This window comes from Myxocyprinus asiaticus, chromosome 33 (assembly GCF_019703515.2).
Source record: "Myxocyprinus asiaticus isolate MX2 ecotype Aquarium Trade chromosome 33, UBuf_Myxa_2, whole genome shotgun sequence".
NCBI lineage: Eukaryota > Metazoa > Chordata > Actinopteri > Cypriniformes > Catostomidae > Myxocyprinus > Myxocyprinus asiaticus.
In genome coordinates, this window is record NC_059376.1 from 34,977,499 (window position 1) to 34,994,947 (window position 17,449).

Genomic DNA, 17,449 nt, shown 5'->3' on the forward strand with positions numbered 1-17,449 from the left:
GCTCTATGACGAAATCCAGTGAGGGCGTTGCCCACATGCACAGCAATGGTGTTGTCCCCACTAGAGGGCAAATGTGGCTTAACTACTTGACTGAATGCTGAATGGTCCCATTGAATCTTACCAGTCATGAAAAGTCATGCTACCACTCCTCTTAAAAGCAAAAGAGAGTGTTTTATCAAGTATCATCTGTTGTTTTTTTTCCTGTGGAAATGGGACCTACAGTGAAGTGGGCCATTTGTAATTTAAAATAAAAATGTTTTAAGTGATGACCATACTAAGTTTGGTAAAATAGCCAATCAGGAGTGAATACATTTTTCACATCTTTTGATCTCATATTTGGGTGTTTTACTTATATTATGATCATAATTTAAGAGATTTACAATGCACAGTGATTGCAGCGGGGGGGCTATTTCATTGAATACATCTTACAGCCCATACAAAACATATCCATTGTTTCAGCCATACAGTAGTATAATTCTGAGTAGGTGTAAATCTTTACTCAATGTATGTAATGTTTGAAATCAGAGATGTGATTCAACTAACTAAGACACTAGACAGAAAGAATGCAAAAATAATGGTTGCTGTACACTTGCTAAAATCTGCACCAGTCTTTAGGGTTGGGGTTAAATCTCCCACCAAACACTAAAAATATACAGACGGTATTTACTGTTGTTAGAGAGGACTGAGAAGAAACCAGTAGTAGGCGGTTTTTTAATGAGGAGTCAAGAAAAGCAAACTGCTCCTAAATCACACCGCTACAGAAGTTAGAGAAAATAGAAGAGATGTACTGTATTTCTGTATAAGTGTTGCTATATGTAGCAAGTATCTTCAGCTCAAGATAATCACAACCCACAACATGTGACTACTGTTCAACTATAATTTGTGTCATTAAGATTAGTCTGGGTAGAGCTAATAGAATCTTAAATACATCAATGCACTACATACCTTAGTGTTGGTGTTTTCACTGACTCTTTTGATTCCGTTTGAATTTACCAAAGCCGATTCATTCAGATTCGTTCACTGATACATTTAGGATAACCTTTTCTGTAGATTACATCTTTACGTCAGTAGATGGCGACTAATGTGTGCAGTGTGCAATGAGTTAAGTCACTGAATCATTGATACATTTGATTCATTCAAAAACACAGTCGTTCTCGACCGACGAATAGAACGAGAACAATTTGTTCACAAACACTGAATCGTTTATGAATTTACTACTAGTGTTTTAAAGTTAATTATAAAAACTAAAGATTAAAACAAGACGTAATGACCAGCTGAATGCATCCATGCATTAATCTGAACAAAATTCTTTGGTAAACGGATTCAGACCATCCATCCATCCATCTTTCTATCTACTGTATCTTTCGAGTATTAGTTAGTACAGCACTTAAATAAATGTAATTTAGTCTTAAGAGAATGTGTGTAAGATGTGTATACTTTAAACAGTTTGGGCTGTAGATTGGTAATGTTCTGGCAGGCCTGGCTCCTGCAATGTGTGTGGACGGAAGGGGTGTTCTAGGAAAAGAGTAAACAGAGATTTTCAAGTGGTTATGAAGAAAATGTACAAACTAGACTGTTTGCTGTCTGAGGTCAGCTGAGTTCAATTGTCCATCAAACCATATTTTTGGAGATTTACTAACTTGGGTGAAATCTGTTCCCCAGAAAATCACCCATGGGACATAAGTGTCTTCATAGACCGTTTCATTTAAAAAAAGGACCACATAAGAAGGGTGTTGTGTTGATATTTACATTTCAGCGCTATTTATTTGGAACTTTTATATCTGGTTTAATTTGTTTTTTGGTCAGTCTCTAAGCAGGTGTATGCGGTAAACCCCATAAATTGTGGGTGAGTTGTTTACCTACTCAGAACGATTGTTTGTCTACATCAACATTTGGAGTTTTTATTTTTGAATGAAAGACAGGAAGCTCAGGGCTTGTCTAGTGGAGGAGTGATACATCAAATTGCTTGAAAACATGAAATTATTAAATTTTCAGTGTGGGAGGCAAAAAATAAAGAAAGTATAAACTGGAGTGTGGGAGATGCAAACATGAATTTGGGAGAACTAAATTGTTTATTTGTCCCAGCCTACTCAAAACCTTTCTTATATAATAATCCCAGGCATTTTTTCAGGTTTGTGTTAGCTTACCACATTTACATGAATATAATTTTCTGATGTAGCCTTCATTCTGTAAAAGAAATTGACATGCTCCACAGCAATTGCAACATTCAGTTACAGTGTACAGTATACACAGTGAATATTTGCTTTATTAGTTCATTTCAATTGGGCTAAGACATTTATGCAGCATGGTCTTATAGGAACGCATTACTAAGCCTAGATTTTTATTATAGATGCTAATTTTCATATGACTTTTCTACATATCGCGACAGTTGTAACAACAATTATTTTTATTCCCTTTCTCACAAATTAAAATAATCAGACAGATTATCAGATCATAAACACTTTTCACCCTGTTCCTCACAGCATGCTATCTTTTGACATACTTTTATTATAGTGTGTGGCTTGTAAAGTGATGCATTTTAACATTTGCATTATATGAGCGACATTTACAATCTTTGTTCGAGTGCTATCAAATTGCATGGTAGCTCAAGTGATAGAGCATTGCACTTGTGTTGCAGTGATTGGGGTGGGGGGGCACATGGGGATTAGACACATAATCAGAATATGACCTAATTCCAATTCCAATTAAAAAATTGAAATACAATAATTAAAAAAAAATGATGGTGCATAACGCAAGCAGGTAGTAAAGGACTTACGGTGTCATCAGTGGAAATCATGGTCTACTGTGAAGAAAACTGTATTTCTTATTTACATTACAACAATAATAAAGTTACTCAGAAAGTGGAATACATTCTCTGTAATGTTGTTTCATGAAGTGGTTGTCATAGCAACTGGTCATCACAATGAATTGGCTGCACTGAACATGGTCAAGCAAGGTTGCAAATGGCAATGGAACTTCAAGAATTTCTCAGGAGTGTGCTGCTCATTGGCCCATGGACAAACAAAGCTTCCTTTCATATAAACAGGCTCTGTAATGCAGAGCAAGACTGATGTTTTCTCTGCTCGTCCATCAGACTAGCTGTGAAGCACAGACAGGTTCGTAACCACCTTAGACACTGAGAGAAATTGTTTTGTTCCCCCCAGTTTTCAGATTAGATCAATATGGGGTTTTCAGTGACTGATTCCTAAAAAATTGACAGTAGTTCCTCCATAAAATTAAATATTTGGTTGCATCCTTGTGCAGAGACATTAATAAGGGTCTTGTACATTGAGACTTAAAGACATGTTTTATTCATCATCTCAAATTTGAGATCCCACACATTGGAAGTGCATCTGCTGACGTCAGAATAATAATTCCTGTCAAAGATAAGCTTTTTCTCCTTGAGAACTCTCTAATAATTTGCTTGGCTCTGGGGACCGATGAGCGTTCGTTGAGAGGGAAAAGGAGAGACGGTTGATGGTTTTCGGGGCGAATGAAAGAGGTGCTTTGTTGAAAATGTTTTCTTTTTATTTTTCCCCCTCTTTCCTGCTGTTTCCTTTCCATTCCTTCCTCCTCACTCTCTGCTCTCACCTTTGCATTTTTCCCTTTTTTTTTTTCTGGTAGGGAAGGGTGAGGGGTTGTACATGATTTCCAGTGGCAGAGAATATAACTGGCTTTTCAGAGGGTTCAGTCCTCAGAGATATTGAGACAGCTGTCTCAGATAGACCTGAACTGGATCCAGCATAGACCAACAGAAGAATGTACAGAAATTTAGCTTTGGGTCTGTGCTTGTGTTTAGCACTTTTAGTGACTGAAGGAAAAAGAATAAAGAGGAGAGGAGAGAGACAGAGGAGCTCGAGACGTTTTTTATCTGCTTTTGCGCATCCACCTGAGTATGACAACCCTTTCCTTCCAGGTGAGTACAGCTCAATACATTTAATCAAGCAAAAAAAGTGATTACTTTGGATCACTTTTACAATGGCTGCAAGGTAGCACTGAATTAATATTCCTCAAACATTTCGGGAAGAATTTTATTCTAAACCTCTAAACCTAAGTATTAAACCTTTGCATTTATTTCAGCCCGAATCATTTAATGTATGCTCAATTAATACGTTTTGTGCATACAATTTCAGCCTAAAAACGCTATACTTTTCAAGAAATTTAAGATTAACATTTGAGGGGGCCTGGGTAGCTCAGCGAGTATTGATGCTGACTACCACACCTGGAGTCACGAGTTTGAATCCAGGGTGTGCTGAGTGACTCCAACCAGGTCCAACCAAATTGGCCCGGTTGCTAGGGAGGGTAGAGTCACATTGTACCTCCTCGTAACCTCCTCGTGGTCGCTATAATGTGGGGCTCGTGCTCGGTGGGGTGTATGGTGAGTTGTGCATAGACGCCACAGAGAATAGCGTGAAGCCTCCACACACGCTATGTCTCCACGGTAACGTGCCAAGTGATAAGATGTGCGGATTGATGGTCTCAGACCTCAGATAAGATTCGTCCTTCACCACCCAGATTGAGGCGAGTCACTACGCCACCACGAGGACTTAGAGCGCATTGGGAATTGGGCATTCCAAATTGGGGAGAAAAAGATTAATATTTGAAAACTGACTTACATTGCTAGAATGTTCAACATTCAAAATGTAACTGATGGCAGTTACGTAATTGTAATATTAGCATACTAAATTCTGATTGGTCTTCTTTCTTACCTCTGTTTGCATACTGAATTATGATTGGTCATGATTAGCCAATCTGGGAACACTGGTATTTTGTTAAGGAAATGCTAATCTAGTTTTTCCACTATAGTATTTTATATATTCATTCAATTCTGTTGTTGTAAAGGAAGAACCACAATAATTGTTTCACTGAATCATGAACTTTTGAGCCAAGACTAATGGTGTATATGCTGAATACTGAAGTTCTGTTTGTGTGCATATGTGCCAGGGCTCAGCAGCCAGTGCTTGGTGAATGGGATCTCTCTGTTTGAGGGGGCTGTCTGGTCTCCAGAGCCCTGCAGTGTGTGCCAGTGTAAAGATGGAGCAGTGAACTGCAGAACCATCCCCTGTCCAGCTAGAGGTTAGGGAACCATCATCACTCGCTCTACCAGCATTCACAGGTCTACTTGATTGATATCAGTGTTTCATGTGAGATCTATCATCCTCACATTGAAGAGTACACACTGATGACAGAAATCTTGCTCCATTCCATTTACGTTGGGGTCCAAAAGTCTGAGACCACATTGAAAAATCTGGGAATTTCTTTTATTTTGTAATAATGTTTTTTGGTCAGCGAGTCTCAACTGGTTTTGCTTCAGGACCCGGATTTTACATTGGACATCAAGTGCCGACCCAACACAGTACCAAAACTGATAAACAAAAATGTTCTTAAATCAAACATTGAAATGTTTTAATATTATGAACTGCATTGGCTCTACAAAATACTAAATTTTGAACATATGTTAAGTATCATTTACCTATGATACTTGTACTTCCTTTTTTTTTTTTTACTCTTACCTTGTTTTATATTCTGTGTGCACTTGCTTGTCTATATCACCAAAAAAAAAAAAAAATTCCTTGTGTACGTGAGCACACTTGGCATTGAAGCTCATTCTGATTCAGATTATTTTTTTATTTGAACCTGAAAATAGTCAGAATGTTTTTGGATTTTGAAAAATTTTAAACAAAGAAGTGACCTAAATGAAGAGCATATATATATACAAATGTAAATATAAGAAAATAAGGGGTAGTTCATCCAAAAATAAAAATTATGTCATCATTTACTCACTCTAATACCGTTCCTTACCCATATGACATTCTTTCTATCGTGGAACAAAAAGGCAGAGATTTAGGAACTCGCAGCCTCAGAAAAATGTATGTATGAATGTACTGTATGAAAAATACAATGAAAGTGAATGGTGACTGAGACTAAACATTCTGTTTAACAGATGAAGGGTGAGTAAATGATGACAGAATTTTCATTTTTGATTGAACTATACCTTTAAAGAAATATTCTGTGTTCAATACAACTTTAGCTCAATCGATATCATTTGAGGCATAATGTTGATTACCACAAAAATTAATTTAGACTCATCCGTCCATTTCTTTAAAAACAAAAAATGAAAATCAAGGTTACAGTGAGGCATTTACAATGGAAGTGAATGGGGGCCAATTTTTGAAGGATTTAAAGGCAGATATGCAAAGCTTGTAATTTTATAAAAGCACTTACATTAATTCTTCTGTTAAAACTGGTGTATTATTTGAGCTGTAAAGTCACTGAAATCACAATTTTTACAGTCATTTTAGGATTTTAAGGTTTGTTGACATTACATCGTCATGGCAACGAAGTTGTAAAATTGACTATAACTTTACACAGAACAGGTTAGTAAGCCTTTTAGTTTAGCTTTTTTAAAGAAAAGGAGCGATGAGTCAAAATGATGTTGTGGTATTCAACATTATTTCACAAATGTTGTCGATTGAACTTAACTTGTATTGAACCAAGAATGTTCCTTTAAGATTCCAAACTATTTCTTGGTCACTTTTTCAATGCAAGCAAATTTGTGACAATAATGTTTAAACCATTACAACAAAAGATTGTATTTGGAACATTCTCAAATTATGATTTATTAAATGGATCATCGTGTTTTGTGGAATCCATGCCAGCTTGAGTGCATGCAAGCAAAAGGAAAACTAATACTAACAAATTCAGAAATTCAAGTTGATTTAAATTTTCACACAAACTGTTATGCTGATAGTATAATTTGTAATGAAAATATGTGTATTAAATTGGAAAATAATAGGGCTACAAAATAGAAACATTTTGGTCTCCAACTTTTGGACCACACTGTACAGTTATTTACAATATTTCTTCATATAATATGATACATTTTTGTTTGTTGATTGCTTCCTTGGGTTGGCACTACCAGAATAATTGGATTAGTGAATTGTAGTAAGAGCTGAAGAAGACAGTGGGCATCCCTTTGGTGACGCAAGCTTGGAATTATGTAAAACATTGGCTCTTACTGTGGTGCAATGCAGTGCTGGGAAAGATGCCATAAGGGATATGGTAGTCTGATAGTGGGTACTGATCTTCTGTTTGCAATACCACGTCTAGCTTCATCTACCCTGAAGGCTGTGGCCAGTAAACCCAACCCAACGTCTTTGGAGAAAAAGAGCCATCACAGACAGACAGGAAATGGCAAACCACCTGTGGGAAAAGAGGTTCTAGAGGTGAACCCCAAGAGGAACAAAATGGCGGTCACCCCAGCGAAAGAAGTACGTAGATGTAGTTTTATGCGAAATCTGTGAACAAATTAGAGCAGTGGATCTCAGCTGGTTTTGCTACAAGATCTGAATTTTACATTAGACATCAAATGCCTACCTTACATAGTATCAAAATGGATTATTGTACAAAAGTAAACAAAGCTGTTTTTAAAATCAAACATTGAAATGTATTAATATTATGAACTGCATAAGCTCAATAATATGCAAAATTATTAACATGATATGTTGAATTAGAAATTTGATTATCTTGGTTTTTAAACGTCTCTTAAATGTAAATGGTTTCATGCTATCGACAGCCAATTATTCGACACATTGTGGTTGGTACAATCCATATAAATCCTTGCCACCCATCCTCATCTGGGTCATATTTTATTTTTTAAATTGCATCATTTATGGTTTTCTTGGATGTCATGCAACCTGTCCATATTGACATTAATTAAATTTGGTTAGCCTGTACCAAATTTCAGATGAATATTGCACTAAAATGTTTGCTTTGACATTGATGTTATATGGTTAGTTGCATGTTATTATTTGCATTTAGCGTTGTTTTTCCCTGCTGTCCGCAACTTTATTAGAACAGACCGACAACCCATTAGTGGGTCATGACCCACCAGTTGATTACAACTGATCTACAGTGTATCTCATAACCGACTCCCCCACTGTGACTTGCCGACCATTTTACAACCCATTATTGTGCATATTTTCCTATGGAGATGGTATTGTTGAATTTTGCCGCAATTTTAAGTGTTCTTAAACATTTATGTTGTCTATTCAGCTATCCCCAAATGTCCCTAAGAAGCAGGTGACCCCTCCGAAGAAAAACCAGGAGGTGGTCCTGAGGTCTGACACTGGAAAACTCACTAAGACCGCTGTAATTGTCACCGGACCTAAGTTTATGAGACAAGACCATTTTGATAATGATGACCATGATGATGATGACCATCTAGAGGATGACAGTGACGATGATGATGACGATGATAACAGCAACATTTCAGTGTTCAGATCTGCTATTCGCCCTGTAGCAATCGAAAGACGCATCATGCCGCCTACACAGAAACCAGTCGTACCAAGAGCGGAACAGCCCTTTGCTCTTCCCACTAGAAGATCCGTGATCCTACCCATTGGAAGGCCACTGCCTGCCCCCAATGGGCGACCAGTAGATCGAGGTATTGGCCGTCCAGTCATCCGTACACCTGTTCATATGGAGTCTCTCCCAGCAGGCTGCCTGCTTTCAGAGTCTCTGATTGCTTGTGGAAATACGGGCATTACCCAAATGCCCATCATCAGAGATCCCGGGGTCAGGAGTCTGTTTCTAGCAGGTGAGGTGAGAGCAGTTCACCTTGCCAGTAGTAAAGGATTTTTTCATGCTTTACAAAATTCCTTGAGATCCCTCAAGTTCCCCCCGGAAGAGTCCTGTAAAATAAATAATTTAAAGGTGCACTAAAAGATGAAGCTTGTTGAACAGCTTCACCAGTTAAGCATGCTGGTGGTGAAAACCATGTTGGTCCACCAGCTAAACCAGCTCCAAACCAACAGTGACCAGCATAAAATATTCTGTAACAGTATCGAAATGAAGGCAGTTTTTTTCCAGTAGAGTAACTTTTCCCACAGTAAAAAAAGTTTACCCATAGTCAAATATTAGTCACATTATATTGGTAACCCACCTATTATCAGATTAAATTAATCATCACGGATGACAAATACACTTGCAAAGAGGGTATTTCTATTTCATTAAAGGAAGAGTTCACCCAAAAAAGAAAATTCTCTCATGATTTACTTGCCTTCATACCATTCCAGATGTGTATGACTTTCTTCATTCAGCAGAACACAAACAAAGATTTTTATAGGAATAAGAATATTTCAGCTGTGTAGGTCCATACAATGCAAGTAAATGGGTGCCAAAATCTTGAAGTTCCAAAATCCACATAAAAACAGCATAAAAGTAACCTAAAAGACTCCAGTGGTTAAATTCATGTCTTCTGAAACGATATGATAGGTGTGGGTGAGAAACAGATCAATATTTTGTAAATTTTTACCATAAATTTTCCTCCCTGCCCAGTAAGTGGTGATATGCACAAAGAATGTGAATCACCAAAAACAAAAGTAGAAGAATGTAAAAGTGAATGTGAAAGTGGAAAGTGACAGTAAACTTAAATATTGAACTATTTCTCACCCACACCTATCATATTGCTTCAGAAGTCTTGGATTCAACCACTGGAGTTTTATGTATTACTTTTGTGCGGTGTTTAAGTGCATTTTGGAGCTTCAAAAAGGGTACCCCCCCACCCCCTTAAGAAATAAAAAAATAGAGAGCAAATAAATCCACTACCACCACCAAAACCTCAAGGGGACCCCTCATAAGATTGGAATCAATTCGAGCACTGCTTCAGAGGACATATGAATATAGCTGGTACTAAAATGTGAGTGTAAAGACAGCTTACTGTGATCCAGAAAAAAAAGTTACAAATTACACTTGACTTTTTTGTATTTTGCAGATAACAAAATCAGCAAGATCCCGGCAAATGCTCTAGCAGGTCTTCCCAACCTGGAATGGCTTGACCTCAGCAAGAACAAACTGGATGACTTCTCTCTGGGACAGGAGGTGTTTGGGGTGAGGTGCCATCAGGGAAACAGTAGCAAATGTGTCAAGTACCAAGTAATCTTTTTGTTTTTTTAAAGCGATAGTTCAGCTTAAAATGGAAATTCTGTCATCATTTCCTCATCCTTCCTTTCTTGAGTGGAACACTAAAGGAGATGTTAGACAAAATATAATCCTCAGTCACTTTTCACTTTTATTGCATCTTTTTCCATACAATGAAAGTGAATGTTGAATGAGGTTGTAAGTCCCCTAAACAAGTTCTGCTAAACTATCTCAATTTGTGTTCCACGGAAGAAAGAAAGTCACAAAGATTTAGAACAACATGACAGGTGAGTAAATAATGACAGAATTGTCATTTTTGGGTGAACTGTCCCTTTAATATGTCCTTCTGTTCTGCTTCAATATTACAATGGGTACGATGTTTGGCTTTAATAATGGACTGGTAAGTGTATAAAGGTAAAAACTGAAAAAATCCTTTATAATTTCTTCCTAATCTTTGTAATATTATGTTTTATAAACCTTTTGGTGCCTCGTTGGGCATGCTGATATTTAGCAAGTAGCTGACATTTTTTCGCAAGATATCATGTCTGACATCACTGAGAGAAATCTCACCAGGATGCAGCTTTAAACAGGAGAATTTTCAGTCTGTAGATATCACTACTTGGAAAAAACAAATACAGTCGTCTTTCTTTTTTTACCTTTTCTAATCTGTGTGCTATACATCCTTGGCGCCATGTACAGAATTTACAGGTGACCACTATTTGAGGGAGTGCAGAACAGTGTTTTTTTTACAAGTTCATTGTACATCTCTGTTTACTTACAGTATGTTCGGTAGCATGATCGGGAAACATCTATTGCCTCATGCCAGATGAACTCTGAAGATCTGTGCTGTGTAACTTGGCTTCAGTTGCAAGCATTGAGGTTTGTTTAGTCTGGCTTTGACAGTGTTATGAGTTTCTTCTCACCTATCGCAGAACTTGACGAAACTCAGGAGGTTGATCCTTGATGGAAACAACTTCACTAAAGTGCCGGCTCTCCCTCCCTCCCTGATGGAGCTCAAGATCAATGATAATAAGCTCAGTGGTCTCACTCCTCACAGCTTTAAGGGTAAACACACAATCATTTTGTCTGTTTGAACTCACTGATGAACGCTTAAAGGGATAGTTCACCAAAAAATGAAAATTATCTCATTATTTACTCACCCTCATGAAATCCCAGGTGTGTATGATTTTCTTTCTTCACCAGAACACATTTGAAGAAAAACAGAAAAATATCTTAGCTCAGCAGGTCCTTAAAATGCAAGTGAATGGAGATTTATCTTTTGAAGCTCCAAAAATCACAGACAGTCAGCTTAAACGTCATCCATACGATGCCAGCTGTTAAATTAATGTATTCTAAAGCGACACGATTTTTGCAGCACTTATTAATCTTGGTTAACTTTAATTTATAAAAATGCATTGGTTATTGGTTAGTTCATAATACATTAACTAATGCTAAAGTATACAACTTTTACTTTTAAAAATTTATTAATTTTTTTTTACATTTATTTTTTTGCAACTAACATTAACCAAGATTAATAAATGCTGTAAATATATTGTTCATAGTTAGTTCATGTTAATTAATGTAGTTAGAATTGCACTTGGACTTACACTGACACCTAGGGCATGGATGCAGCATCATTCAAATGTAACAGATTTTAGTTACTGATGCCAGTGTGGATATGAACTATTCACAGTCAGCCATGATTAATTTGATCTATTAGTAAAAGTGTCCAATTACAGTGCGGTTACTGAAATTATGCAAGTATTATTTGGCTGGTTATGTGATCCAAACATGGCAGCCCCCATGAGGGTACCCTCTCCATGTAGAATAAAACAGCTTTTATAAGGTTGCTGATATGACTGCCATCCTCATTTCATGTGAGTGCTCATGATTTAAAATTACAACTAATTTCTTTAGCAGTAAAAATTTATTTAATGATTAAAAAAAAATTACTGAGTGTACGTTTAACTGATGTTAATCAGTATAGTTTTTACCATTATTTTACCATTACTTAAATAAATCTTTAAAAAGTTTGAGATGTTTTTCATCAAGATAGATTTATGGTGTTATTTAATTGTTGTAAACACAATTACCAGTTTTTAGTTCACCTCAATCTCGAACTGAATCTGCTTCTTTTGGATCATAATGCCAGATCCTTAACCATTAGGCAACAAATGTATATTATATTGGACACTGGAAGCATACGCTGATACTGGAAATGGAAGCATTCTGTTTCTAAGAGCAAGTGTGAAAGCCATTTTATTTAATCTTCAGTAAATCTAATGTGTTATTCTTGTCTTAGGTCTGTCACAGCTGCTGACACTGGAGTTAGAAGATAATAATTTCCATGATGGAAATGTCTCTCCTCTGGCCTTCAGACCTCTAAGGAGGCTGATTTACCTAAGACTTGATGACAATAAATTCAGGGCTATTCCCTCAGGTCTGCCTGTTTCAGTACAGGTCAGTCAAGGTGGTTAAAATCCATCTTAAAAAGCTTATGCACTTTTAAACTTATATATTTCTATATAATTCAAAGTTGAACTATGCTAATAGGAGTGCAGTAATTAATTTAGTAAAAATGTAAGTATATAGGTATACATTCTAATGATAATTAAACAAAAAAAAAAATTGTTTTTGAGTATTGTTGACATTGAACTATATGTACCTGTACTTGTTCAGGAGCTGCACCTATCAGACAACAAGATAGAGGTCGTGCATTCAGGGCTCCTCAACAAGACCACAAACCTGAGAGTCCTAAACCTTAGCCATAACCGAATCAGAGAGGATCGCATTGATCCAAGAGCATGGATACACTTGCTGTGAGTTCAGAAAATATTCTGCTCTACCTGTCTCTCTGTCTACTGTTAGGTGCCATCTTGTGGACAGTTACTGTAATGCACGAAGAGATGAATTATATTCAACCTAAACCTAGATATATCTATGGATTAAATACATTCACTTTCAGAAATATTTATGTTGTAATACTTGAATCACTTAAAAACGACTTCTCGAGATGTTTATACTTGTCTTTACCACAGAAACCTGGAGTATTTGGACCTTTCCCACAATAAGCTGGTTCACGTACCCTCGTTCTTGCCAGTTGGCCTGCGGCAGCTCATCTTGCATCACAACCAGATTGAGCGCATCCCTGGCTACGTGTTTGGCCACTTGCGTCCTGGTCTAGACTCACTTCACCTGTCTTACAACCGGCTGCGTGAAGACGGGATAAATGAGGTGTCCTTCCTTGGCCTGTACAACTCATTGACTGAGCTTCTGTTGGACCATAACCAGCTCAGATCCATTCCAAGAGGCATTTTACAGTTAAAAGCTCTCCAGCATCTGAGACTGAACCACAATTTCATCAGGTTAGTGAATTCAGACTCACACTCACAACCAAATTAGGATAACTTTAGTTAACGTTTGTGTTGATGAGCACAGGCATCAGAGTATTAAAGAACCCAAGAAATGGTTTCACTGTTGGTTAGCATTCATCTCAATGCCAGTTGCTTGGCTGGTGTATTTGTTTTGCTACTTGCTTTTGTTAGTCGCTGGCGAGTGGTATTAGCAGGAGAGGACGTTCTCATTCTAGAGGGCATTTTATTGGCAGGATATGATGTCATTAATATTTTGGTTCATTGTCCTGGAAGAGAAAGACTATTCAATTTTAAATTGTGTATCTTCTAAAAGTTTGTTTCGGCAACTTTTAAGAGTACACTAGCATATAGTTTGACTCAAAGCTTACAAAAGCCACAATAAGGTTTCCATGGGATCTTTAGAGAGCCCAGTTTTCTTTTCCATGTTATCATATTTCCAATTAAAACAGGAAGTTTGGCCTGGAAATACTGTAGGGATTGTGTGTGATTTTAAAATAGCCAATAGACTTTACTTGCATCAGAGTTATGAACTATTACTGACTATTACTATACTGTCATGACATCAGGAATAAAATTTTCCTTGATTTGTTTTTACATAAGAGTTCATTGTACTATAAAAACATACTGTAAGTTTGAGAACTGAAAACTTCCTTCTCACTGCAAAAAACCAGGCTGCCAAAACGACTCATTCTCCCATCTTCTCTACTTCCTACATATTGTGATGTCACACTGTGGTATACATTTGCATCTGACCGCCTCCAAAACAATACATCAGTGCCTACTTTACCTTATCACTTCTGCAGCATCGTTTAGTAGCATTGAGCAGTAAGATGGCAAGGAGAGAGCCAGTCAGTCAAGAGCAGAGTGCCAATCCTAAAAGTGTCTGTTTACTGCCAAATCTTAAAGGAGAAGCAGCACCAAAACCAAGCGTTTCTGACAGAGGGTCAGAATAAGGGTGGAAAATGATTGTTGTAGACATGTTTTACAAATATATGATATATGACTAATATTATAAGTGAACCTCAAGGAACATATTAAAATAATAAAAAAATGCATGTCATGAACCCTTTAAGCTGTATATTAGTTACACAATTTGTTAGCTTCTTGGCCTGTGCCAAATCAAATGATAATTTTTTTCCTAGGGTTTAAAGGTTCCGCAATTGTAGGTTGTACCTGTTTGTTGCCCTTTCCTGCATATACCTGCCATTCGCCATGTCATCTGTTCATATGGGATAGTGGCCAGCTCCATCAACCCAGAAGCCGAAAAGACTCAAAACTTCACTTCTTCTGCCCTTTCCCCAAAACTCTCAAATTGTTTTTTATCCACCATAACATAACATTATCCACAACTAAACACCATGCGAAACACCAGCGGCTCAAATGTAGTGGTGCCAGAGGTGACATTAACTTGGTAAAATTATAAATAAATGTTTGTAAATGTTATATCACCTTATTGTCTCCCAAAGCTATTATGCCAGACTACATTAAACTGAAGGCCAACTGACAGTGAACTGGAAAGCATACAAATTAGGCTTCTAATTTAAATGTCAGCTAATGTTAATATATTGATGCCTCAAAAACGTATTGAGAAAATTACGTGCCGATCAATAATCGATGTATCAATATTTTATGAGTTTCCTACATATTACCATACTACTCTTGCTGTTTCACATCGCGTTTATGTGCTTAAAGTTCATTTTGTCAACTTTTAGGAGTACACAAGCATATAGATTAGCCTTAAAGCTTACAGACATTGATTTCATGGGGTCAGTACAGCGAGTGGATCCTCCTGTTTTTTAAACTGATCTTCTCTCTGCAGCTATGTCACTATGAACTCACTGTGTGACACTACGGCCCGTGATGACTCCCTGTTGGTGTCTATTCACCTGGAGCACAACCTGATCGACCGCCGCCTCATTCCACCCACAGCCTTCTCCTGCATCAAGACCTACCACAGTGTTATTCTGCGGCCCCAGAAATACGAAGAGCACCAGGAGTGAGACCCTCACTGAGCTCTTTGTGACCCATGTTTACAGCAATCTCACAGGAAGAGTACTGAGCTTGGATTATGTTTTGCCTTATTCTAATAGTCATAATGCAAGTCTTAATGTGAAATTATGTGAATATACACTACCGGTCAAATGTTTTGAAACACTTACTCATACTTTATTATAATTTTTTTTTTTTTTTTTTTTTCACATTTAGAATAATAGTAAAGTCATCAGAACTATAGAATAACATAAATGGAACTATGGGAATTATGTTGTGACTAAACAAAATCCAAAATAAATCAAAACTGTGTTATATTTTAGCATCTTCAAAGTAATCACCCTTTGCCTAGAATTTGCAGACATGTAATCTTGACATTTTCTCAACCAACTTCTTGAGGTATCGCCCTGGGATGCTTTTTAAACAGTATTGAAGGAGTTCCCATCTATGTTGGGCACTTATTGGCTGCTTTTCTTTATTTCTATTCTTTCTTTATTATATTGGTTTATTATTATTTATCAAGTCATCAATTTCCAAAAAAAAAAAAAATTTTAATTAAATGTTAGTTTTATAATGAAATAAATTAATATGGTGGCACAATTATATTTTTGTCTACAAAACTAATTTCAAACATTTAAACATACGCCTTCAGATCAAAAGATATTTAAGATCATGAGAAACATTTCAGTCAAGTGTTTCAAAACTTTTGACCGGTAGTGTACATATGCAGGACCTAATTATTATTAGAGGCCTTTATTTTGTTCTCTTTTGTAAATCATTTCACGGATGTCATCTGACTCTTCTATGACTCAGCTTTCAACGCAAGCACACCGTTGTGATTTATGCCTTATGTGTGCTGAAAGTCTTTTTTTTTTGTTTTTTTTTTACGTGCGTAACATTTCTCTACTACCTGACTGATATCATTGTGTCCAGATAAATCACACCTGTTTCTGATAACCTTATTAGACTCTGAACAGCAAACAAGAGTTGACCTTTTTAGTCAATCAGAAAACGTAGCCAATCAAAAAAAGCTCTCTGCCTTTTACATGTTTGGTTTCTAACATCAGGTTGGCTGATATTTGGAGGGCTCTGTTTTGATAGAGGGCATGTGGTTGAAAGGATGGAGGCAGTGTAATTCACAAAGTCTAGCAGAAGTTGGCAAAATGCTTGAAATCGCTTGCAGCAACTTTTTCAGATTTGTACAAATTGTAGGTGTCTGTTTTTGCCCAGTTTAAAATAATGCTATATGTACATCTTTTTCTGTTGCAGTTGCCATGATATTTTTATGTATGTCTGTTGTTTTGAATGTCATGTCTTTTATGATCTCTATGTATTACTTTTTGGTTTGTTTTATTCCATATAATTAATCTGCCATTTTTTACTCTTTTATAAATCAAATTTAGTTTTTTTATTTTAATGTTTTTTTTTTTTATTATATGCAATGGTTGTTTTTATATATCATTATTTTACATTATTTATTTCTTGATTTAACTGCAATGCATCACGTTCCGGTATTATTGTTTTTGAAACGACACAGCTTATTACAACACCTCTTACATTCAGGATATGGTGTGGTGTTTCAGGATTCTGGTAGTGTAATTTGTTTTCAGCACTATTGAGGAGCAGTTTTTGATTTTTCTTCATGTGTGTTGTCTGTAGTGTATTCTCTCTGTCACAAACTACAATAAAGTTAAGAGGTGACAGCATTCATTTAGATTAAAAAAGATTTGTTTTCTTTATTCTTTCTTTGATCTTACTCTAAATAGACCAGAACATTCATTTATATTATTTTATAGCATATATTCAAATACGCTGATTACATACTACATTATAGTCACCTCTTTGTCAGCATATTTTTAACAGGGTTTAACAATTTTGCATATAATAGAATAATAATAATTCAATAATAGAACTTAGGACAATGTTGCTTGCTTTTACATCCTATTTTAAAAGAAAAGTGTGGACTACATCTCTGCTTAAAATAATACACTCTTTTTCAGAACCTTTGTTTAGAGAGTTTATTATAACCTCTTTCCAGTGTGTGATGAACTGCATGATGGCCACTGCTTAGCTGCTCTTGATAAAGTGTAGAAGCAGCTTCAGTTATATTTTATTATAGGGGTCTTCAATGTAAACCCCTAGGGGGTCTGCAATGATACTGCAGG

The 17,449-nt window shown here is 36.5% G+C and overlaps 1 protein-coding gene across 1 annotated transcript; it reads left to right on the plus strand.

Moving 5' to 3' along the window:
* Positions 1-3,759: 3,759 nt before the first annotated feature.
* LOC127424220 (extracellular matrix protein 2-like) lies at positions 3,760-17,286 on the plus strand. The gene is made up of 10 exons (XM_051669207.1): positions 3,760-3,916; positions 4,945-5,076; positions 7,111-7,271; positions 8,056-8,599; positions 9,776-9,891; positions 10,854-10,986; positions 12,224-12,381; positions 12,601-12,740; positions 12,960-13,286; positions 15,115-17,286. The coding sequence occupies exons 1-10, from the start codon at positions 3,760-3,762 to the stop codon at positions 15,293-15,295; spliced, it is 2,049 nt and encodes a 682-aa protein (XP_051525167.1). The 3' UTR covers positions 15,296-17,286.
* The last annotated feature ends 163 nt before the right edge of the window (positions 17,287-17,449 follow it).